Here is a 26,293-nt window from a genome sequence, read left to right on the forward strand (position 1 = left end):
ATTACCATAACATCTGACACATGGCTAGAGACAGTAGGAATGGTTTCAAGTGCCTTCAGAAGCTGACTTAAAAGCCTCTCACACTGTTACAGGCATGGGCCTCTTGGTGAGCCAAAAGGTAAGAGCACAAGGCTTTTGTCCCATGGAGAGTAGAAGACAGCGGAAGTAGATGAAAACATCCCCATCTCCAGGTTCTTTAGTTGCTATACCAGATTTTATTTCTATTTGACAAATGCTAACCTCCTCAACTCTGCTTTTATCTTTCTCTATGCTGGAATAATAGAATATGGGTCAATGTATTAGTGGCAGGTGTGCTAACCAAATCAAGTGTCTTTTTCATAGTATGGGCATATTTAAAAAAATAACCCTGTACTTTGAACTTGGACAAAAGTTTATTAAATAACTTCGTTTAAACTTCAATCTTTTTCTTCCATAGCTAGGTCACAATGAGCACTATTGACTATATAGCCCTCTGTAAATTTTAGTATTACTTGTTACCCAAATTGTTATTACCTTACCATAGCTGTGAACCTTCATCCAGTGGACAAGGATGTGTTAATAAAACCCTCACTCTCATCAGTGGCAGATACAGAGATCATAAGATGGTTAAAAATATGAGGAGATCCTTGGCTGAGGTTTTTTAACTATGACCAATTACTACAGTCCTACTCAAAAATCCTAACAAACCACCCAGATTTTAAAAATTGTTTTAGCCCTACAGCTTTGAGTTTTGTTTTGTTTTTTGTATTAAGTAGCAACATGCTAACCAGCATGGATCAAACATTGGCATAATTAGGATTGCTTGCATGAAAAAAGCACACATTTTAAGACAATAGCCAGTCTTTCATTTATAGGACCAATAGGTAAGATCCACTGAACACCCCCAATTCAAAGATAAGTCTCTAGAATAAATAGGACATACCTTTAATAACAGTTTAAAAAATGGGAATGCCACATATACTGCCTGGAAACAAGAGCCGCAGCAAGCCCAAATTCTGGAGATTTAAAGAGATGGGAATGAATGCTCAAACTTCCTACCTGCATTGCCACTTTCCAACAATTACGTACAAAGACGATTTTGGAGATGTACTGTATATATAGAATTAAGTCTGCATTTCCCCAGAATAGAGTTAGATGTTGCCCAGTTGTATATTTCTGAAACTATAATAAGTAAGTAACCAAACTAATTCAGCTATTGGAAAACAGAAAGACCTTAGGAGGGAATTTAATCCCTTCCACAGAGATATTCTGATTGGTAGTCATCAATCCTAGTTCACTCTTCGCTTATTCTGATAAACTACATAGCCAAAGAATGGGTCTTGGCCATAATTATCCCCACCTACAAGAATGGTGGGAAGTATGAGTCGATTAACTGTCAGCCTACTATTAGCAAACCCCATACTAGTCTTGTCCTGGAAGCTGCTAGGCTAGCTAGAGGAGGAGAATATCTCAGCAAACAAGCAGGCAGATTTTAGATCAGGCCAGTTGCTTTTACATTAGGTTTTAGTGCTTTATCATTTCGTCAAAAATAGATATTCACCCAAGGCAGCTTTACATATTGCCTTAATTAAGCATAGTTTCAATGGGGTGGATTTTTGTTAAGTTTCCAGTCTTCTGGATATGTGTTTTATGAATATCTAAACTGCTCAGAGTTCATATGGACTTGGTAGAATAGATATACTAAAGTTAATAAATAACAAGGGAAATCCTTTGACTGATGCCTTTTAACCCTCATATATGCGCTATATGATCAAATCAATCTGAGGGTTCAAGGCAGCAAGATATCCGTCAAAAGTTGTTCCAGCTAGAAAAGAACGGGGTAAGGATGCATTGTTGGCCAATCACTATTTATTTTTTTACACCCATGCAATAATGGACCATTTTTTTCTGAAAGATAGCCAATAAACAGATTGTAATACTGTTCTATGTAGATAGTGCAGCAGTTCTAACCACAGATCCCACAGGTCTAAACAGAGCAGAGAAAGCTTTGGCCCACTTTTGTAGGGGTCACTCTGTTCAACTTTAAGAAAAAGTGATGAACTTTCCAAAAAGTTTTTAAAAATTATGTTGGTATATTAGCAAGTAAAACGCCTTATTCTTCTCTGGAAGTACAAAATACCTTCCAGCAGCTCTAAAATTATCTGAGGACAAGGCACTGACACAATTCCCTAGGGGACCCAACTCAGCCCATGCATCAATTTTGCAAGATCTGAAAGGGTTCAAATTTCTAAGGAAGTTATTTCATCCCAAATAATATAAAGTATTACTTGTGTTTTATAATAATACACTAAAAAAGGAAAGTTATTTCAGGCTGTTCAATGACTTCCTAATGCAGCACTTCAGATGGAGCAGTACTGCTGTATTTTATTTATTATTTCAATATTGATATATGTTGTCAATAAAAGATAGTTAATTTGATATTTTCAGACAATAGCCAGTGGTATCTCTGTGTTCATTAATATCAGGAAAACTTATCTAGCTTACACAAACATTTGAAAAGGAAAGAAAAAGCCATATTGAAAAAAAATTAATACGTATGAAGATTATTAGTTTTATTCTAATTCAGCACTTTTTATTTTTATACATTACTTCAATTTCAAGGTTGCCTAACTCCAAAGTGATTCTTGGTGGCTTACTTAAAAAATTAAAATAAATAACACTTTCCTGGCCTTCCGGAAAGAAGTGAAGACCTGGCTCTGCCAGCTCAAGTGGGGTGGTTAGCACCGTGAAGATGCTCCCATAAATTAAGATCTTTTAACATCTCCATCTTGGATTGTATTTTTTATCTAAGAATATTGTGTTTATTGTATTTTAATGATTATTTATTCTTGCTTTTATTGTAAACCACCCAGAGTCACGCTCTGAGTGAGATGGGCAATGACTACATTTGAAGTATAAAATAAATAAATATCTAAAAAAAAGGTAAACTTCTCTGTTGTTCGGGTTAAAAAAATAAATAAATAATAAAGCGGTGCCGATGTTTCCACAGACAATAATGCCTAGTCGGGCCTGCTCAGCTCATCAGTATCATACCTTATGAACACTATATTCCTCCACTTCATGCCATTTGTCTTCTATGTGATATATATGCCATCAAATTAAACGTGCTACCACAAGCCGGTATCATCAGGCCAAATAGGAAAATCAAGTCCCAGAGCAAGAATTTCACAGGATCTCAAAGCTTTATAATTTGATCCCAGGGAGCTGCAAAGCTTATTAAGTCTTTTGTTTCTCCAATCCTCATAACAGACTTTACTTAAGGTTGGGGGGGAGAGAGAAGGGAGCAGAGAGAAGCAGCCTAGTAGACATTGCACTGTTCTCTTGCTTTGTCTCCAATAAGCTGGAGTTCCATGTTAAGAGAAGGCTTAGCAGGAGAGAAAAATTAAGGAGGATGGCTATAATAGTAGTAACAAAAGGAGATTTAAAATAGGGTATCCCACCTGCCATAATTTTTATAGGCCTTATCTTTTTATTTTCATAATGCTCCATGCAACACTAATCAGTGATCTATTGGAAACTTCAGAACCTACTGAAAAGCCTGGCAGGGTATTTGGCTTTCAATTCTTCTACTCTGTTTATTCTCAATACAAGTATGTTCAACAGCCTTAGAAAGAGCCCTTGAACAAGAACAGTCACTTAGCAATGAAATGTAAATTACTGACATGGGCTGCAGCTTGGACTTGCCACTGCTAATGAGTGCAGTAAAAAGGGAAACTGCACACTAGATTACTATAACCTTTTCACTTAACCCTATGTGTGCTGAAAAATAGAATTCAACCCGTACCAAGAAATTCCACACAGTAGCTTTTTATTTATTCATATACTGACTACTCATCAGACCCTAGGTGGATTACAATATTAAAACATTAAAACACCACATAACGAACAAAAAATAAAAAAAATATGTTAGTTAATGTCCCCCAATTAAAATTCTTCCTCTCCGTATGGAAAGGACTTGTTTTCACCACTTCTGAAGGGTAAAAGGAGAGCAAAGTTGATCTCAGGGGACAGGCTGTTGCAAAGCGAGGGGGGCTGTCCCAACCCCCTTGATCTCTCAAGGAGTGCGTACTGGCAGCATCCTCTTCTGGCTATAGAGTGTAGAGTGGATATGTAGTCCCAGAAGCAACAAAGACACATGCCATAAAAGGCTTGGTAAGTAATCACCATCACCTTGAAGCCTACCAGGAACACTGCAGCTCCTTCCGAATAGGAATTATTCTGCTGAACATACATACATACTAATTAATGCACATAGCTGCATTCTGTGCCAGCTACAGATTTTGGATTATCTAGGGCAGCTTCACAGAAAGCAAATTAGAATAGTCTAACCAAGAGATAACAAGAACATGGATCACTGTTCTTCAGTACTACTTGATCCAAGAAACAATGCAACTGGCAGACAAATTTAAACTCTTCAGGCCACAGCCTTCAGCTGTTGTTCCAGGAGAACCCCCAGGTTGTGCAACTGTTCCTTCAGGGGAAGTACAACCCCACCCAGGGCAATGTATGGAATATGCATGGACCCAACAGTAATTCTGTCTTGCTGGGATTCAGTCTGTCTGTTCTGTCCACAGAGATGTCCTACCAACCACTGCCTCTAGCCACTGGGTAAATACTTCCACCATATCTCCTGTAGAAGAATATGGCCATAGCCTTGAAGGAGGAAAGCAAGGATGGTTACATAAACATTATAAACATCAGTTTAGCTCTAAAAGAGAGGAAGAGTGAGAAAGAAACTCAAGATTGCACTGCCTTGATTCTCTTTTCTGTAAGAAGGGGGAGGGAGAAATTCTCTCAGCCTTTCAAGATTGTGTTCTTATACCTTGCAACAATAGAGTTCTGGTAATCTTTCTGCAGTTTGTTTCCCTGCCTGGTCTACCTCAAAAGGCTGACATCTCCTGCTTGGTGTGGAGGAAAGATGTAAAGCTGGGACTATCAGCATATTGATATCTAACCCCAAACCAACAAATTACCTTCCCCAGTGACTTCACTTAATAATATGGAGCCCCTGGGGCCCTCACCAATGGACTGCCCAAGGGCTCAATCGATCTCACAGATCGTTGTTATGGGGAGAAAAGGAAACAGCAGCATTACGTATGCTGCCTTGAGTTGCGCAAAAGAAAAGTGGGATATAAATCTAGTATAAATCAATCAATCGATTAATCATTATTTATGCTGCTCTTGCCCCAAGAGCACCAACTGGAATGACACACTTTTGAAGGATTAAAACAATTATAAAGCAATCCCTCAAATCCCCAATTCTTGTAGCAACACATGTCTGCTCACAAGTAAACTTCACTAAGTTCAGTGGAGCTTATTCCCAAATAAGTATGTGCAAAATTGCATTTGCAGATAAAATAGCAGTTGGCTGTATTATCAAATCCTAAAGACAACCCACTGAATCAAATATGTCCTCTTCTTTTGCTGGCCATATAATTATCTTGTCTGAAGTTATTGTATACTTACCTTCCTCCTCAAAGGAAACAGGACAAAGACAATTTAAAGATTTTTGAACATAGTATTTTATTCTGTGTCTTCAAATTTAAATCTACTTTATAAAGCTCATCAAAAAGATATGAGTTCAGTGGGGGGATTGAAGTATTTAAGTTCTTCGAACTTTAGTTCAATATTTGTGGTTTCTATATAAACATTATTGAAGATTAAGACACTTACTGAAACTATTTCCAGCTTCAGCCAGAAACCACTATGTTCTGATTATGTGAATTTACTTTCTCTATATTAATTTGGCTTTGAATTCTATCCTATGCATTTAATTATATAAATCAGTTTCCAGTATTGTCCATTTATGTATATAAATCAGATTCCAATATTTGGAATATTTATCCCACACCCATCTTTTTTTGAAAATGGGCAGTATATTTCCTGCATTATAAAAAGAAGTTCTAAGCAAACAGAACCACAAGATACATGTAATGGTTTGGTATTGGAATGGAACTGAGTGAATGTTTTCTTATCATACTTCACAAGATAGTTGACCAAGATTTAAAGTGGGATTAGGGTCGTTTTTCTACTGCTTTCTCTGAGAGGGGTCTCCTACCAATCATGAATGGGACTAAATCCATGGTGCGTAAGACCAGAGGCAAAAGTGGTACAAGTCACCCCTTTTCCTTTTCCTTTTCCTCCCTCTTGCTCATCACTCCCCTCTAGCCAGAGGTCTGAATGGAAATTGCAGAGGACTTGTGAAATTGGGCTCAGGGCCAAATATAGAACTGATGGATTCAATTACTGTATAAAAATGTATTTGTCTTGGTTAAAAAAATAGTTCTATAATTTAAACTCATTTAAATATATGCTTGTGCCAACTATATTCCAAATTATACTTCAGTTGGATAAATTTCACACAAAACAGGGAACTAATGAAGCTACATATGGAAATACTTCCATACTTCTGCACTGAAGTAATTTGAGTGGAAGAAATTATTCCTACGGGGAAAAAAGTCTTAAGGCCATAAATAAAAGAAGTCTGATTTTCTTCATTTGTAGAGAAATGATAAATCCTATTGACATACAGTGTTACTTGTCACTTTATGACATACAAATGAATATCCAAGAATAAAATGAATCCTGGCTGCATTACTATAAATTTGGCCAAGAATACTGTCACCAATCTTACAATCCAAATCCTGAAAACCACCAGATTGCTAGGAAGTGAGCCAGGGGGAAATAATGACTGCAAAATTGCCAAATTTGGCAGCTACACAGCAACATAATAGCTTCACAACAACATGAACAAATGCTTTTGTTTCATTGTTTCATATTTAGGGAATTTGCCAACTAAGGCCAGCTCTGGGACAGCATAGTGGGAAAACCATTTGCTTCAGAATAAAAAATACTTTCTATGAAAGTTCAAAGCATCTAACTTCACACCTCCTTTTCTTCAATAAAAAGGATGGTCAGTTTTTAATATAACCAATTAGTTATTCAAATAACAAGTACACGCATTACAACAAGCTACTGCTTAGAGGCTAATTTAATGGATCTTTCTACCTTTAAGAATGGAGGAAAGCTTAGTGAAATGCAGGAGTAAGCTTCATAAATAAAGCTTGTTTCATTAACAAGTAACCTGTTCTTATTCAAAGAGAAGTGGGCCTAATGCTGAGCTAAAGTAAGCACCTTCTGAATTTCAAAGCCTGAGCAAAGGGCACAGGCCAGAATACATAGGAAAGGCGAAATAACTGTGTGCTGAGAAGCCATTCCTCTTACCTTATCATTATTATTATATTATTATATTATGTCAATATATATCATTTATATTTACACAGTCAATGTAAACTCCAAGAAAACAGTACTTTCATCAATGAGGGCTGCAAAGCAACAGAATTTAGTTACATCTAGTAAACTATAACTATTTGAAATATAATCCATCATCAGGGGCAACCAAGCAATCTACCAGAAGCAAACACAGATATATTAGCATATCATTTTTATCTTCACATAAATTTATGTTTTAATCATTTCAAATGCAGGATCCATCTCATAAATATAAAAGTAGTGGAGGAATTAACATGTTCTTCCTAATTTTTCTAAGTGCCCTCAATGCTACTGAATACTGCGCACCTATTGCTGGTTCACATTACAAACATGGACCCACAATTTTTACATAGTACCACTTCCAAGCCTAATTATTATCCTAGTGTGAGGTACAGTAGCCTTTTAACATACATAAGAAGCACAGCATGGTCATTTGGCAGAATAATGTATGCATTTTCTCTCCCACTTCCCAAACATCACTAGGGAGAACTCTTCAAATTAAAAAAGCAAACATATGCAGCAGATTATTATGTATAAGCCCCTTGGACATTCAAGTATTAGGCATTAAGAAGCCACCTCAAGTTTCTGCATAAGTGTACTGATTTCCATTATCTTTTAATATCCCCTAAAAGAAAACTGCCTTAGTGCAAGTATGCAGAACTGTCTCTGTTGAATCTCTTATTAAGTACTAAAGACTATGAACTAAAAGGTGTGCAAATTTAAATAGGACTCTGAATGTTTTTAAAAGGATATTAGGTATTTTATGGGCTGAAAACACTATACACCCTCCTGTCTTATAAAAGCATGTGAATACCTGAAGCCCAGCATGAGAAAAGGATGGGACACGCAACACATCTTCATGAGTACATAGCTTGCTTCTGCTCTGGTAATCTGCAGATTACAATAATGCATTTTATGCACTATGCCTCTGAAAACTGTACAGTATGCAGTCACAAGATTACCAACTGGGCCTTGGCGTTATGATCGCATTACATCTATGCTTTCCCAACTGAATGATTTCCAAACTGTTACCAACACACAACTCAAAATGCTGGGTTTTGACTGCAGAAGCCCTTCTTAACACAGAATCAGCATCTTTGAGGAATCACCTACTTCCATAAATGTGCACAATGTCTCAGCTTTACAATGGTGCCTCTACTACCTAAAGAAGTAAGCTACCACCAGACTACAGCCCAATTTGTAACAACTCCTGATCCTGAATGCTCTCCCTGGAGAGATTTGCCTAGCACCTACTTTGCTGGCCTCTCCGCCCCAAGTAGAATGTTATTTTTCAGTTTAATTTCAATCCTACTAATTGTTTTATGGATGCTATATGGCTTCACAACTTTCAGTTGCCATACTATATCTGGGTCTACATGTTGATTTTTAAACTTCTTACCCTGATTTGGAAATTTTAAGGACAATATTAAAAAACTTATAACAATCAAGTATTTCCTACTCTCTCTGCCATCCCAAGAAAAAATACAAAAGATCACAGAGTGGCAAGGCCTTCCCTCCAACCAAAGTAGCCATCAGATGGCCAGACATTAATAATCAGATACACAGTACTTCACATTTGCAAAGTGTGGCTGGATATTTGCAAAAGACCACAAAATGAGACCCAAGCAGAGGATATACTTCAACTGTCTTCTTCTACTGATGGATCCAATTAATAAGCAACTTTTCTGCCCTCTGAATTCCTTCCCACTTTCCTTTCAAGTCACCCAGCTAAAGAAAGAAAAAGTAGGAAATTAAAATACCACAACACATCAGGATAGGGGAAAATCTTTCGATGGAAAACAATGAGACCCCTCCTAAGCTGCAGTGACATCTGTGAAGATACTGAAAAAAGAGGCAGAACAGATGTTAGGGAAGGGAAATATGTTTCAGGGGAACAGAGAAACATTAGCTGAAAAAAAAAGAGAGTGTAGAATAGGAAAAAAGAAAAGCACATGACGACAAATAATAGAGTTGGATGACAGAAAAGAAGGCTTGGAAAATGAAACAAAAAATTGTAGTACACAAAAGAATAAATAAGGGACATATAAAAGGTTAAGGAGGCAAAATGAAATATATCTAGGGGCAGGCCATCCAACAGCTGTGCCATACAAAACTTGAAGATATCAGCTAGTTATACAATGATCTGTCAAATATTACCTGAATCCTACGGAATTGGGCGGGTATCTATGACTCTGTACTTGTATTTTACCAATGATGTGCATTTCCTAAGTCCACTATAGCATAGGATCGATCATCATTCAAGCTGATGAATTATGCGGATATTGCACTTCCACAGAAATCAGAAGTACAGCATTTTGCCATTAGAAAAATAGCCCACATGAGTCCTGAGACTGCCAAGTGCTGCACAAGATGCTATCATGATAGCTTGCAAAGAGTTTGATTTTTTCAAACAGTTTGGTAAACCAAGTGTTCCATTTCTCCAACAGTCCATTTTCATATTTTAACTGAATTTACAAGAAACTGTCAAGAAATAGCATCACCTTTCACTTTCCTACTGAAACATAGCAATAATAGTCCATAGGCTTGCATTACTAAAGATGCCCTGGAACACATGCACATTCTATCCCGAGGATCTTCCCACTAGTTAGATTTCTGCAAGCCATCTACCCAGCACCCAAAATAAAAAGGGCTGATCCTAAAAATAACTGGCCCTACTTTAAAGATTGTGGGGAACCATGCAAGTTTTCAATACAAAAACTGTACTTTATCTAGTTCTAGACTAGCTAAATGATCTTTTGCACTTATTTCTCAGTTGCTTATTTCTCTTTCACTACTTCTCTTATTTTAATATTTTTAAAAAAATCCCTTCTAATTTGGAACCTTGATGTTTGCCATTTATCTAGGAATGCCCTAAGAAAAATCTACTACAGGCTATAATAACTATTTGATAGTTATTATAGCTCTGATAGCCTCATATTTAGATTGCTATAATGCACACTGTGTGGAGCTGCCCTTGTTCTTGATCTGGAAACGTGCCAACTAGTTATCAAGCCCATTAAGATTTTTCTTTTGACAAACAAGGCACTCAACAACTTAAGATCGGGATACTTGACAGATTGCATTACAGCCACCATTACAGATGTCTTTGATCACTAAGATCACCCTATATAGGAGACCCTATATGGTGCTAAGAGTGTCACCTCGCAATTACTCATCGTGGGCCTTCTCTGTGACAGAAGCCATACCTGGGGTGTTCTCCTCATGGAAATTTGTGAGAGGCCTGCTATATGAAGCTCTCACAATCCTATTCACAGCTCCCCAGCATCCAAGACTGCACTACTGAAATCTAAAAGCAAATGGGCAACTTTTAGTGGCCAAATTTCAACGAATTTTTCACAATTTCTGGTGTTTTAAAGGGAAGGATGGAAATGGCTTGCTTCTGGGAGTTCTCCCATTTCCAACTTAAAGAGTAAATTCAGCCACACTTCATCCAGTATATCACATTACTGGATTGTCTCCTACAACTCTTCAGGAGATTGAGGTATGGTCCCTGACACCTAAAACTTTCATCTTGCTTTATGCACCCACTAAAGACCTGTCTCTTCACTTGTGTCTCCCATGCATGAATGTTCCATTCCACCCCATCACATAAATATGTATATATTATTTTAATTTTTTATTTAAATAATTCCGTAAATTGCTTTGCAATATTTTATAGAAAGTGGTACAGCAAATTAATACATAGCACATTGGTATAACGTAGCAAACTGAAAAAGGACCAACCATTCCAGCAGCAAGAAGAAGCCCCTTCTATCATATGAACTGTGGGGCTTCTCAATGTCTTTGTAGACAAGGCATGAACATAATCACACTGACAGCAGCATACAGAAAAGGAAACTCATTGGCTGTAGCCTATTTTCCAAATTTGTTGTACATACTCTTGCAATGAATCTTAGTGATACACTAATTACACATTAAAAATGTTCAAATTTCCATGCCCCAGCTCAGTATTATTCTATTCTTCCTCAACTATTGAGGAATATGTTTAAAAAAGCCCTCTAGATTAATTAATTAAAATTAGTGCCTAGTTGACAGAATATATACACCCTCTGGAGCCTGATGTAATTTTATTTGGTAAATTAATTGATGTGGTCAAGCCATACGATCCTGAATTAGTTAAGTGTTTTATGGGATAGCTGGAAGTCATATCCTTCCTGAAAGTTGTAGAAATCACATCATAAGCCTGATTTTTAATTTCAAATAAAATCCACGGAGAAAACCAATACTTTACTTCTGTCATGAGTAAGGATGGCGAGCAGGGGGCTCCCATCCAGACTGTTAAGCGCATGCATAGCACTGAGGAATTAGGTAGCCATTCAAAGAGACACAGATCGGGACCGCCTTAACCTTTGGGGTTTATATGGCTGGGTTTTTCCCACGCTTCTTCAGTTTGTTAGGATTCCTGTTATGTACAAGCAATAAAACATTAGAGATCAGTTCCTTGTCTCAGCGTGTTTCCTGGCAGTTAGGACAACTTCAGAGGCAATACACTGGAGAAGATATTGCACTTATTATTGCAGTTACTGAGAAATATTGCTATTAATCAAAGATGGATAGTTAATTTCCTTCTACCAAAAAAACACTGCTTTGCCCAGTAACTTCCATTCCTTGTTTTACACAATTTTGAGATTGCTAAGTCAATTTTGTACTGAATGATTTCCCTATCTTTTAAGTAAAAGACACTTGCCAGGCTACTAAATGATACAAGACAGTTGAAGACAAATGCAAATTGTTTTTATTTGCTTTACCATCCCCAGAAAATGCAGCTAAAAAAAGGAACTGTAAAATAATATACACTATAGCAGTTTAAATGCAAATTTGTATATAACATTTAAAAAGCAGTAATAACTCTATTACTCCATGAAAAACCATCCAAAATCTATAATTGAATAGTACTTTTATTAGGACCAATCAAACTTTCAGGTTCTACAGATCTCTCTTACTTGGCAAGATGTTTTCAAAAAGCAGAGCATAAAGAGAAGCAAGAAAGTCCAAAAATTAGGCTAAATTTTTCAGCCATGATCTCTGCATTCAGAAAGACCCAAGATGGGCTTGCAGAATACAAGTAGTTGTCATCAGAGTCAGCTGACACCTAACATTAAGGAACAAACAAAAAAGCTGTTCTCTCCAGCTCTGAAGACAAAAGCAATTTAGCCCCTAATCTGCGTCTTGCCAGGGCATGCCATGTCCCATAGCAGAAATAAAGAAGCATTACAGGCTTCATAGTAACAAAACCTGAAAGTAATCTTTGGTGATCCAATAGGTAAAAATTGATTAAGTCAAATTAACCTTACCTCTAACACTAGTGATTGGGGAAGATAACATTTAAAGCAGGAGTACAAAGAAAGCATCTCTTTTGTAGCTCCTCCCTACCCTGGTTCTCCCCCCACATTGGGGCCTTTGCATATTTTGGGCAGTTTAATGGACATAGTGAATGGCAAACCTCACAGATCATTAAGACAACTCTTTTTACCCCCAAAAGACCCTGGTGTCCATTTTCTGAGAGCAGCTCTCAATATCCCACAGAAAGCCCATTAAAACCCTCAAGGTGCTGGAAGTTGTACACTCTGATCCAAATGATCACTCAACCCAAAAGGTATGAGTTAAGTGAATTCATTTCCTAAAAAATAGAGAGAGGAGGGCTATTGCTGAATGTTATCTTCTTTTGCTTGATAAAAGGCCTTGAATTACCTGGGAAGACTGGCATCCAGTGTATATTTTTCAGTATATGCACATAACATGATCCCAGTATCATGCATTGGTGGCAGGCTAGTTGCTGTATGCTGTTGCAATTGCTTCTGGACCCTCTTAGGTGGAGCATCACATGCAGCACAAAATAACTTAAGCTGCAGAACTAGTGATTTGGGGTTATATTCCTAGACAATATAACTGCCTTTTATAAAAATCTAGTTAACTGCAAAAATATATTTTGTTATAAAAACTAATTAGGGAATTGCTTGTTTTAAGGAATGCATGTACTACAAAATTGGGAAATCAATTAAATCATTTTTAACATAATTGAACTGGTTATTTCCTTTTTGGCAATTAAATCAAGATTTAAATCTTGGCCAATATCTTCCACACAAAAGAGAACTGGTAGTTAATTACTGGAACTTATTTGATAAATACTACAATCTATCTCTGAATTATTTAATACCTTAATTTTATATGATTTTCAATTGCTTTCATATACTTCTCTCTCAGGAAATCAGAAACAGTAACACCCAATTTTATTTTGCTATTATTGTTTTATTTTTACTTTGAGAATTTCCATACAATAACAGTCTAGCACATAAATCTTCTGCAGATATTCAAATAACTCATATGTAAGTAAAAACCTCTTCCACTTGTTTGGTGGAAGTTTTTATTTTAACTGCAACTCTTAGCAGATCATCAAATAGCAAGTGAATACAAGAGTAACACAGAAATTATTACAAGGCCTGCAGCAGGAAAGAGAGCTGCAAACATTTCTTGTATACCTGCAGAAATCTGCATACAATTTTTCTGGACCCCAGCTATAATCTGGTACTAGAGACCTATTATTCTCCTTCTACTCAAAATGGGAAGAAAGGCAGATTTTACTCTGTAATAAATAAATGAATATATAAATGAGCTTGTAATTATTAATTCTTCATAATCTGGCTATACTACCTTAGCCCTCCTGACCAGATGCTTCAGCAATGTTAACAACAATGTTAAATTCCAATTCAATAGAACTTATACCTAGGTAAGTGGGCATAGGACTGCCATCTTAGTTGCTCAGATAGATTGACTAACTGATACCTCCTGGGAAATACATCAATAGCATGGCAAAATACTTCTATCATGAGAAAGAGTACCAATCTTTTTAAGACATCTGAATATAACAGTTCAGGGCCAATATTAAGCAGAATATAATTGAAATCTTACCCCAGGAAGACATAAGGTTTCTGAAGGTCACAAACAATTTCTTCTCAAATGTAGTTATTTCCAAATGATAGTTAACGTTAAATTAGCAAATGCCATTATTTTTTGTCCAGAGTTCATTAATTTGTTTCACAGAAAGCAAGTAAAATAACCCAAAGAACGAAGGACTTGACCCATGGGTACTGTATGACAGTATTTTTTTTTACTAATTCATACTGATTTTGTTGCTGTTGTGGCTGCTGCTGTTGTTAAAAAACAAGATGCAGAAGTTTCACAACATATAGCAAGTTTTAAATAAATATATGTTTTTGATTTTTAAAAAATGTTATTTTTCACTGAATAAAATGAAGCTTTACCCAGTAGCAGCTGCCCCCCTGTCCCCCCAGTCATAATTCTTGGAGATTCTGCTTTATTTCCCCTCAACTTTCATTCCCATTAAGTAAATACGGGTGGGGTGGGGGAAGGGAGAAAAGAGGCAATTTTAATCTCTGATTTCAACTTCAGTGTATAAATGCTGATATACCCCCTGATAACATACAGTTTGCATCTACATATAACGTAATTTCTCTGAGGAAACAATTGGAATAATTTTTAAAACTCACCAAACGCTTGGAAAATTCTTTGTTTTCTGAAAGGAATCCATATCCTGGGTGGACCTTAAAAATAAAAGGCAAAATTAACTTTTCTAACCTCAGGCATGTGGAAGCTTGATTTGGGCAATATGCAGTTAGCTTTTACTTATATTAGATGTGTTTATTCTGCTGAATCATTACTTTTAAAATACATTGTTCCAAAACTTGTGAAAAAAAAATCTATCTACTTGAAAAAGTTTGCACTAACTGCAATAAAAAACTCAATTCATCTATATAGTACTTTTAGGCCCAATTTAAATATGCGGCATAGTTTTTAATAAAACAGGGAAGCAAAAAGCTTGTCAATATTCTTAAAATCATATATAAAGCAGGCCACCCACACTTCCACCATTACAAAATCAGTTTGACATCGTTTTAGGTCACACATTTCTGATTTGTTAATGTTTTACATATAAGAGTGTACACTTAATTATATACACGACACCTAACGTATATTTTCTCGATGCACTAAACATGGGTCAGCGTGGCTAAAATCCATAACCTTCAAAGATACGCAGAAACAGATATCTGACTAGTTTTCTTCCTGTTTTATTTCCACTTAATCAAAGAATCTCATAATTTCTTGTTACATTTCTCTCAACATAACTTTTTCCACACCATTACAAGTCTGTAATATCCTCTACTTTACCACATTTGTATTCTGTTTTTCTCTCCAAATTATTTTCCTAACTGTTGCATTACCCAAGTTCATGGCTATACCAACCAGTAATATTGCAAAGGTCACTTCACAGAAAACAGAAGATATAATCTGTAGACTTTGGGAAAAAAATGTTAATATGCCCCTATACCAAAATAATGAACCCATGTGCAAATCTCTATACTACAAACAACACCATATATAATTACAAAACACAGTAATGTGAAAAAATTGTCAGTTTCATAATTTGTAATAATTCGTAAATTCACAACTAAGAAAATATATGCGGTGAACTAAAGATGAAAGCCTGAACTACTTCTATCTCTATTAAGTCTTCTTAACTAACAATGTAAACATCTGCAGTGTCTGTTAGCTAATTAATGTTGTTTGCCATTTTTCTACCCCCTCCCCCTTTGCAAATGCACTATACTGAAACATTTATTTCAAAAGAAATGATAATGCTAATTGAGACACTCCAGGGTAATTGCTGGTGTTGGCCGACTCCCATCCCTCGCATTTTATTTAAAGATGCTTTTGCATTCAGCAGTTCTGAAGACCACATTTGCATTCAGTGATGCAATAACAGCCCTAAAAGTATGTTGTTTTTTTAAAAAAAAATACCAAGCATTCCTATTAAATTTTGAATCTATGCTCTAATTCAGCAGAAGAAACAGAATAGATGGCACTAATACAGTATGAATATACTGAACTACTGCAATACATTTCATCAGCAGCATGAAACATTTAACAATAATGTCCGGATGCACCATTTATCTTTGTGCAAGTGTTTGCTGCATGCACATTCTCATACATGCAAGCTCAAAAAATAAACAAATAGAACTTCTGTGAAAATAAAATCACCCACTATTGTAAGGAAGATCCAAAACAGAAGCTATGGCACAGAAAGGGTTAGTGCTCTAAACTAATTGGGATTTTTTTTTCCCCCAGCAAATTTGGAAATGAACTGAAGCTGCTCCCTGGTGTGAAAGCTGAATCCAGCAGCCACCTGCAGGATCAGCGACCGGCACTGCCAGATGCTACAAAAGCCTTTGATTTCCAGTAGCAATTTCGGCCACATTTAACTCATGTGACATGAACTAAACTGGAATAGCATATTCAATCATCCTTCCCCTCACTTTTTTTTGTCTTTAAATACAAACTCCAGTGTCTTTGCTTTCTATATATGAAACAGCTGCAGAGGAGAGATTCATTCAGACTCACAGCTTGGGCCCGCGTTTTTTTAATGGCTTCCATGATAGCATCCATGTTGAGGTAGCTTTTACTAGTGGGAGCTGGGCCAACACAGACTGCTTCATCGGCCATTTTCACATGGACCTGAAAAGACAAAATGACTACATTTTAATACACATGTGCCAGCCAATGTTTACTTCTATTTTCCCTAAGCTATTAATGTTTAAGGAACAAAAAACTTACATAAATGGCATATGAATACATTGTGTAGATTATATAGATATATAATCACATGCACGCAAAATCAGAGACGTACAGGAGAAGGAGGCATACACACACACACACAAAATGAAGACAGGTACACATAGTTCAAATAAGGATCCACAACATTAAATTGAACTTTATATTGAAGCATAAGCATAAGGAATGTATGCTAAATTTGGTGATGTTTAGAGAAATAACACACATACACACACAAAATACAAATCTGAACATAGTACACTGATCATCTATATGTAAATTCAGAGTCTAAAACCACTTTGTTAAATGTAACAGGGTAGCCTAATATCTTACTACTTAACAACAAACATTCACGGCTAGTTCCATCTAAGCAGGCTCCCCAGGAAGTTGGTGATAATTAGAGTGAATTGAATGAAGGGATGCAGTGAGTGTCCCTGCACAGCATCAGGTCAGCACCATGCACAAATTAAAGCATATGACTAAAGAGTTCAATATCACTACACGTGAACCAGAAAATCTTGAGATGTTTTTTAAGCAGGCTTAGTTTCCTAAATTCATTCTGATCCTTATTCACATAGACTATTGTCAACTATACAATTTCCACAGCAAATCTGAGCAATAAGCAATAGCTAAACAAAGTTTTAGAATCTATTTTGAAAAATACAAAGAAAGCATCTAAAACAGCTTATTTCTGGTATACTTTAAAGATACTTAGCTGATCTTTTTTTTAAAAAATGCTCAGAAAGCATCTGCCATTTTAATAATTAGAAATAAAGGCTTCGATTACTTTATTAAATAAACACTATTTAATAATATTAGATAATATGCAATCAGGCACCTGCAACATAGCTATTTTCATTTTTTTACATTTGTAGTCTATGACAGAGCAAAATGTAAGATAATAATGGAAGTTAAAATAATATTTAGCAGCAAGTTCTTTTGATGAATTTTAATTTGTAATAAGCAGAAACATCCAAATCTCAGAGATCTGTAAGTATTAAAGAACAGGAAAAGAAAACTTAAATACTTAAACAATAAACTTAGTTTACAAGGAGATATCTAAGTAGCTACTGAATTTAAATTATAGATTTTGATGTAAGCCTACATTTCCCCTCCTTCTAGTTATCAAAATCAGTTTGCATATTTATATACACAGACAGAAATATAACATATATGAAACAATTCCAAAGCTACAACCGATTTAAAATACATCAAATGACTATGCTCTAGTATTGAAATATTAAAATTCCTTAGTAATTCAAAATAAATCAGTCATGTTACGATGCTACCATTCAAATGTTAGAATGCAGTCTATTCTGCATACTCCTTATAAAAAGCTATCCTTAACAAATACATAATTTTCATTACAATGTAAGAGACATAATATGAATCATGCAAATATACATTTTTCTAAATATGTCAAAGACTAGTGTGTACTATTATTTTAGAAAACTCATATAAGGTTCTGTAATTTTTCTCATCTTGGTTAAAAAGTGGTAAATATTGCTTTAACTTCACTGCTACTTCAATATTTAAAGAAAAACAACAGATACATTCTTAATTATAAAAACAGTATCTAAGGAACTTGGGAAATGTATATAACTTCAATATGCATATAATTTTCATTTCCCAACTATACAAAACCTTAAGAGAACTTGCCTACTACTTTAAAAAAATAGCCCACTGACTATGTTAGCATTCAAAAAAACAACATAAATTCTATAACATTCAAAGCAAGGGTGTCTACTACATTTCTTTGTACCATTTTTGACTGCTGAAATTAGTATTTTATTCTGAAATTGAAAGTGATCCTATATCCATCTCAATTCTGTTACATTTACTCCAACAAATCATCTAACATTTTTCATAATCAAGTTCTTCCCCTCTATTCCACATGTACACATCTATAGTCAGTCCTTCCCTTGCATATATGAGGAGAAGGAGGAGGACACAAATATCTCTCCAAATGGAAGCACATATTCATTTTGCTAGTGTTTTTACAGGTCATTTATATTAAAATTTTAAACTCTGTCTTTACTATGCTAATTTAGGACAATTTTTTTGTAAGCAAAAAATTGGAAAATATATATTTTGTAATATAATAAAATTGCAAATAGCAGCCAATAAGGACAATAGATGTATCAGTAAAGGTATGGGACCAGCATACCAACTAAAATATACTCAACTGAATAAAACTGTCTTCAAAGTACGTTTACAAGGAGTCAAGACACACCACTCTGAGAGCCATTCCATCATCTAGTCACCATAGTTTCATCCTCCCACAATTTCCTTTTTCTCCACCTATTTGGACATCACAAAAGCCCCAGAAGTTGACAACATTCAAGCAACACTCAAGCAAAGAGAAAGCTTTGGGAAGAGGCTCCAATTAATCAGGAAAGGAAAAGCCAAAGATGGCATCTTTAGCAAACATATTGGTAGCCTGCAAAACTGGAACAAAATTAACATGATTCCTTTAACTAGTCCTAAACCACAGCCTGGTCATAGTTTGTTGAAGTTTATGGATTGCTTTCAAGGGAAGCACCCATGGAGAAATCCAATATGGAACAAGGCTATGAATAGCCATGACTAGATCAGACAAAAATGAACTGATAGATGAACTGGCATATCAGATTAAGTCAGCTGGAAGCACTCTTAGGTAGTATTCTCACCTATACATCCAAACTGATGTTGCTGCTTCAAAACAATGACAACTCGATCAAGGCCAAGTTGAATATGATTTCCAAATTTATCAGATTCCTCAAATGATAATATTTACCTTTTCGATGGATTAAGTATCCATTTGTTCAACATGTCCAGCTAAACTCCCAAATTTACACTGTCTCTGCAGGAGTAGGTTAGGAGAAGAAGACAGATGCTGCTTGGAATTATTTACAGCAACCTCCTCCACCACAATTCTAATCTCAGAAGTCAGCACATACAGTTAGGATGGGGGGAAATGTAAATAGTGAAAGGTCATCCAGTGAACTTTATGACGGAACAGAGGATTAAACGTAGTTCTCTCCAATCATCAACAGCCTTACCAGTAAAATACAGAGAACATTTTAAATCTGACAGCACTAATGAGCATTTCACAGCTGAAAATTCAGAAAAAACATTGCAAACAGCAGAAATTAGGTCATTAGATACATGTTAGGATGCCAATATCATAATTCTGATTGTCTTATTCTTGAGGATTTAGAATATACAGATAAGAAAAGCAAGAGAGGAGTATCTTTTATTTTTATACACACACATTTGCCCATACAAATTACTCAGCTGTTCATCTTGCTCACTACAATCATCACTGATGCCATGAAATCACACAGATAGCAAGAAGGATTAACTCTTACTAGGATTGCAGAAATGCACCAAAACATAGATCTTGCTAGAGTTTAAGAGAGACTGTAAAGCCTACTTTATAGTTATCAGTACCACAATATTTTATTTCCACATTTCTGTTATGATCTGTCTTTCTCTGGCGGGGTGGATTTTTTATGATTACATTATTTTAAATAATAAGATAAGAAAAGGAAGAAACATTTTAAAATACATGGTGCAGAAAAAAATAGTAGAGCACTCTTTCCTTGGAAACAATCCAAAGCACTTCATCCCAACAACAAAACATTATTTACTTATCTAGAATATTTCTAAGCTGTCTTTGCAGTTATCCATAAAAGCTGACAAAATACAGAACCAGTATTTTTTACGAGTGATGCAGGATGGGAATCCTACCACTGCTGTATTTTTCTATGGGAAAAATTCACTCAGGTTAACATCCCTAAGTATATACATAGACAGATACAATCCACTTATTTGTAAATAGGAAGACAATAAATAATACGGTAAACTAACTCAAGTACATATGAACAACCAAAAAACCCTCTATATGATTTCATTTAATGGGAATTTCAAATCTAATGAAAAACTAAAATTCCTATACTATGTGAAAGACTGAGAGTTGCAAAATTTGCTAAAATTCTAAGGTAAAGGATTGCAGCCTAAGAGTTTGTTTTTCTCTTAAGAAAATATTTCTTGGCTTTGTGCTTGGCTTCAGGAAAGAGACACAGAGAGAGACAGAGGGGGAGAGAGAAGAGATTTAACAGCATGTAGAAATAACATTATGCACTTTACTAAATAAAAGTCAAAGACCCATGCTAAATCATATATTAAAACTGACTTAAGGCTTTGAAAAGTTTATTAATTTTAAAATCTAACTGAACAAAAATCTTACTTTATAATACAGATTTTTAACAACTACCAATATTAATATTAGAATCTTACATTCAAAACAGAATAACAACAATCAGTTAAAAGCTCTGGTAAATCAATTGAGAGCTCTGTTAAATCAAATTATAAATGCTATGGCAAAAAAATCAAACAGTGATGTAGCTCCACAGTTTCCAAAGTGTCTTCAGTAGAAGGTCTATACAGAAACTACTGCAAAAACCTAATTTACAGATTCTCAAAGCAAAAACTGTATCAGAAGAAGACAATGGCAAACCATGTCCATCCTGAAGCCAAGAATATTACAGGATGTTTTTTGAGGGAATGGGTGGTGACAAAATTTGAAATATAAATAAATGTGTTGCATTCAATTCAAAAGTGTCTTTACCTTTTAAAGTAAACTCATTCATTGTCTTTATCTTTTATGAGAGTTGGATCAAAATTTAAGTACAAACTACTCCAAACTGGAAATTTTGAAGTTGTACAAATCCATTCATCATTCTGCAAAATATTTAGGTTTTTAAATACACACACACACACAAACACAGTGTTAACAAAAAACAAAATCAAATCAGCTGCCTAGTTCACATGGCCAGAGCCACCTACCTTTACTATTTTAAATAACTATTTTTTACACTTTAAATAGTTAACTATGTTTTCCATTTGGTAGATACTACTTACATGAATCTAAATACCTAATTAAAAACAAACCCAGCACAAAGATCCTTCAGGAGAAATGAGTGCCTGGGATCACCCACTGTTCCAGTTATGCAGAGTAGACTAACCCTCCACACATTCAGGTCTTAAGGCAATAATTCTGACAACATTGCAGGACACAGCCACACTTCCGTGCAACCCACTTTCACTTTTCATTTCCTTGTTCTTTTTCCAACATCAAGGGCATCATTACTTTACGCATTATGCAATAAGTCTATTTTGAACATTAGCTGGAATCTTTCACAAAAGAAACCTAGTCAACCTAGCTGTCTTTTTAGCTCCCATTGACATTACAGAACAATGAATGATTCTTCACCATAAAGTAGATACATTTAATTTACCCAAAGAGCATACTATGCCTCAGCAAGACAAACCACAATTAGCTCATCCCATAAAATGAGGGTAAAGTTGCTTCTCACTCTCATACACAACAAGGCACAGCAAAGTCCTAAATTAAAAATCAATTTAATGCAAATTACCTTCAAATCTACTGACTCAGCTACTAATTACATAAGGAGGTAGCATTGCCAAGCCTTGGTCAGAATGCAAATCTAAATAGATTTAGTCATACGGTGTTCAATACCATATAATAATGTTGAAATCACAAAACAATGAAAAAGGTAACAGTTCACAGAAATGGCAGTGTGGGTTTAAAAGTGTTTAATGCTTTTATTAAGATTAAAAAATAGCCCCAGTCTGAGATGGTAATTTCAGAAAATTCAAGTCATGCAGGCAAGATATTAACGCTATGACCTTTGGGACAGCACCAAAAATCACAATTGTTTCTGTTCAGCACTCAAGGCTTCCCCAAACAAACACACTCACACTTTCTCCTTTTGTTTTGTTTTTGTTTGTTTTGTTTTTAAATAACTTTAAATTAAAGCTCTACTGATGAAGGAAGTTGAGACCCCCGTAATTTCCAAGTGTTCTACAAGATGGGTGCAATACAGGTAGTCCTTGACTTATGACCATTTGTTTAGCGACCATTCAAAGTTATGACGGTGCTGGAAAAGGTGACTTGCGGCCAATCCTCGCATTTATGACTATCGCAGCAGCCCTCCAGTCACACAATCAAAATTCAGGCACTTGATAACTCGTAAGTATTTATGATGGTTGCAGCACCCCGGGGTCACGTGATTGCCATTTTGCAACCCTTCCAGCCAGCTTCTGACAAGCAGTCAAGGGGAAACCAGATTCACTTAACAACCACATGATTCATTTAACAATCATAGTGATTTGCTTAACAACTGTGGCCAAAAGGTTGCAAAATGGGGTGTGAGTCACTTAATGATCACCTCACTTAATGACAAGTTCCAGTCCCAAATGTGGTTATAAGTTGACGGCTACCCATATTGGAACAAGTTATCTCCTTAAGGTGTAACTCACATTGCAATCAAAAGAAACTGAACAGACTACTTTAGCCTGCCGTTGGGGTATACGGTGGCATATGGCAGGAACGGTAAGCCCTCCTGAACTCTGAACAATTCATAAATGTTTTTCTGTATAAGAACAGATTCCAGCTGGATTCCAAGCTGGAAAGAGAAATCTGATTACTGCACAAATACTGCACAGTTTCAGTATTTACATCCAATATATTTTCAAAACTTCAATAATTCCTTCTGCAGAACATCACACTATGCCATCATGAACAAATTGTTCTTGAAAGATATGGCTTTAACAACCTCAAGACTGCAAATATTAGCATGGCTGCACAAAAATAACATCATGAATAGCTTTACAGAATTACATCAGTAAGAGGCATGTTTCCTCATCCCAAGAACCTTACCACAATAATTTCAAAGAGAAAGGTAACAAAAAAAGTAGCAGAACAACACCAGCAAGGGATGTACTGTATGCACAGGAAATATATTACCTCAGCCTGCATTCAGATTCGATTTAAAGCACATGCTATACAATTGTAGCCTATACAATTTAAAGAAAACCTACATTAAAAATATATGTATTACACTGCTAATTTTGAAAGAGACAAAAAAAAAGAATAAATATAGTGTCATATTACCATGACACATGAAGTTCTTCAGAAAACCAGAGTTGTTTTATTCCCAGTCTAAAGCAATTATATCAAACTTTGCAGTTTTCCTCCCTTCAAAGTAAAAGGAATTTCTAAAATTATACCTCCATGGCCCTGGAGACTCCAACAGCAGTAAAGCTAAGTATAAATATAAACTCATGGCAATAAAACATAAATTAGAATCAAAAGATAAAACCATTCATATTACCAAGGAAAAGTGGTATATTATGCTAGGGAAAGGAAACCCTTTAGACAGCATAGCATTCAATGGGTAAAAAGTGTTAATTGCCTAGAATTGCCTGAATAGCTATCCCACTCTCTTCCTTTTGCCTACAGAGAGAAGAGATCAGAATGCTTTGTGTTATACAAGGAGACGCACACTCTCTTTCCAGTTTGAGAAATTCCAAGATTACAGTTGCTCTCAAAAGAGAGGAAAAGAAGTAGTTTTATGGGCTGGGATCTAACCCATCAATCTGCAAGGAAGGACCTGACATTGCCAGTTTGGTCTAGTGGTTATGGCAACAGGGCTAGTAACCAGGAGTCTGTGAGTTCTAGTCCCGCCTTAGGCATGAAATATGTCTGGGTGACCTTGGGCCAGTCACTCTCTCTCAGCCCGACCCACCTCACAGGGTGGTTGTTGTGGGGAAAATAGGAGGAGGAAGAAGTATTAGGTATGTTCGCTGCCTTGAGTTATTTATAAAAATAATAAAGGCGGGATAAAACAATTTAAATAAATAAATAAATTGCCTTGCAATGGGCACTACTCCCTGGCAAGGCACAGCTGCTATGGAGCCCTTGGATGAGTCCCAAATACCATATACGGAACTGGAATTTTATAGGTTAATCCAGTGTTTCTCAACCTTGGCAACTTTAAGCTGTGTGGACTATAACTCCCAAAATTCCCCAGCCAGCATTGGGAATTCTGGGAGTTGGAGTCCACACAGCTTAAAGTTGCCACGGTTGAGAAATACTACGTTAATCTTACAAAGTGTATGTCACCCAAAACCATGCTTCTTATTTACAATCACTATTTACAAGACATAAACACCCAACTACTACATGCAGATTCTGTAATGGCCATGCATTGTTTGTGCTAGGGATATAGAAAGTTTGCTTCCAATCACCCTGGAATTAGCCATTTCCCCCTCCTCATGATTAGATTTAGTTGACTTTTGGGTGAACTTTTATCCTAAAAGAGACATACCGGATCAGTAGCTAATTTTCACATAACATTGTCTTTCAGGCACTTCCATACATTACAAGTGATTAAGAGAATCCAGAGTTGTGGAAACACAAAGAGCTTAACTGTTACAACGAAGCCACAAGACAAGTAGTCTACCAGGCTTTCCAATGGATGGAATCCCACAATTCCACTGCATTTGCTATCATAAAGCTTCTTCCTGAATTCTAGCCCACTGGTCCTCTTAAGGCAACAGAATACAGAAGAATGTTGGTGAATTTCTGCTCTTAGGACTTAGCTAGTATGGCTTACAGCAAGGAATGAGAGAAGCTCTTCTTCAACTAGATCTCAATAGCTATATGCTGCCCACCCTTACCTTAGATGTACAGAGAATGATAGACCCAAAGACGACAGCTTAGACTAGGGATAGGAAGCTTTCAGCAGAGAAGAGACCTTTTTTTCCAGTTCTTTTCCACTGAAGAACTTGTGAAAAATCAGGTCTTCATTTTACAGCATTTTCCAAAAACTATCTTTATAGCAATAAACCTTATTTATGGCTTTCATTTATGCATTTAATTTATTTGCAGTCATAATCAAATAAAACTATACAGATAAAAGCACAATAAAAACCAAGTAATCTACCAATGTAGATACAACCATCAAATGGCATTCACCTATCTAAGACAACTTCAAGCTTTCCGAAGTCCTTCAGAATAAGACCAACTTGACACCTTTTCAAAATGATGCCAGGATTGCCACCTGCCTAACCTCCAGCAGAAGGCAGGTAAGGCCCCCACCAATCTCACTTTCTATGGTGTGGAAAGTTGCAACAGTCCCATCCAGGATGAGTGTGCTGGATGGGTCAGTTTCACCTAAAGAAAACAGTCCTGCATAATATATCCTGATTCACAAGTGAAAAATTAAGGATGCTCTTTCAAAAAGATGTACATTTTTCATCTGCAAGAGCCTGTCAGTGTCATTTAATTAAAAAAAAAAGGCTATTACTTGCTTCATTATTTGTTTTACTTATTCATACTGGTTTGCTAAATATTTATTACACATTTTTAAGCACATCATGGGAGGACCTTATATCAGTATATTAAATACACCATAAAATAAATAACAAATTATGAGTGAAATATAGGGAAAAGGGAAAAATACTTTAATAATAAAAGTGAAGGAAATGTCTAGACATCACATAGTGACATATTTCAACTATA

At 35.9% G+C, this 26,293-nt stretch overlaps 1 protein-coding gene across 3 annotated transcripts in view; it reads right to left on the bottom strand.

Annotated features, from left to right (window-relative positions):
- The window catches only part of PCCA (propionyl-CoA carboxylase subunit alpha), a 269,485-nt gene that overhangs the window by 210,834 nt on the left and 32,358 nt on the right, over positions 1-26,293 (bottom strand). For all 3 annotated transcript variants that reach the window (XM_063304813.1, XM_063304815.1, XM_063304814.1), the window contains exons 5-6: positions 16,711-16,824; positions 14,802-14,855 (exon numbers count right to left, since the gene is read on the bottom strand). In XM_063304813.1, coding sequence (XP_063160883.1) covers positions 14,802-14,855; positions 16,711-16,824 — 168 coding nt within the window. The remainder of the gene's footprint in view (positions 1-14,801; positions 14,856-16,710; positions 16,825-26,293) is intronic.

This window comes from Candoia aspera, chromosome 5 (assembly GCF_035149785.1).
Source record: "Candoia aspera isolate rCanAsp1 chromosome 5, rCanAsp1.hap2, whole genome shotgun sequence".
NCBI lineage: Eukaryota > Metazoa > Chordata > Lepidosauria > Squamata > Boidae > Candoia > Candoia aspera.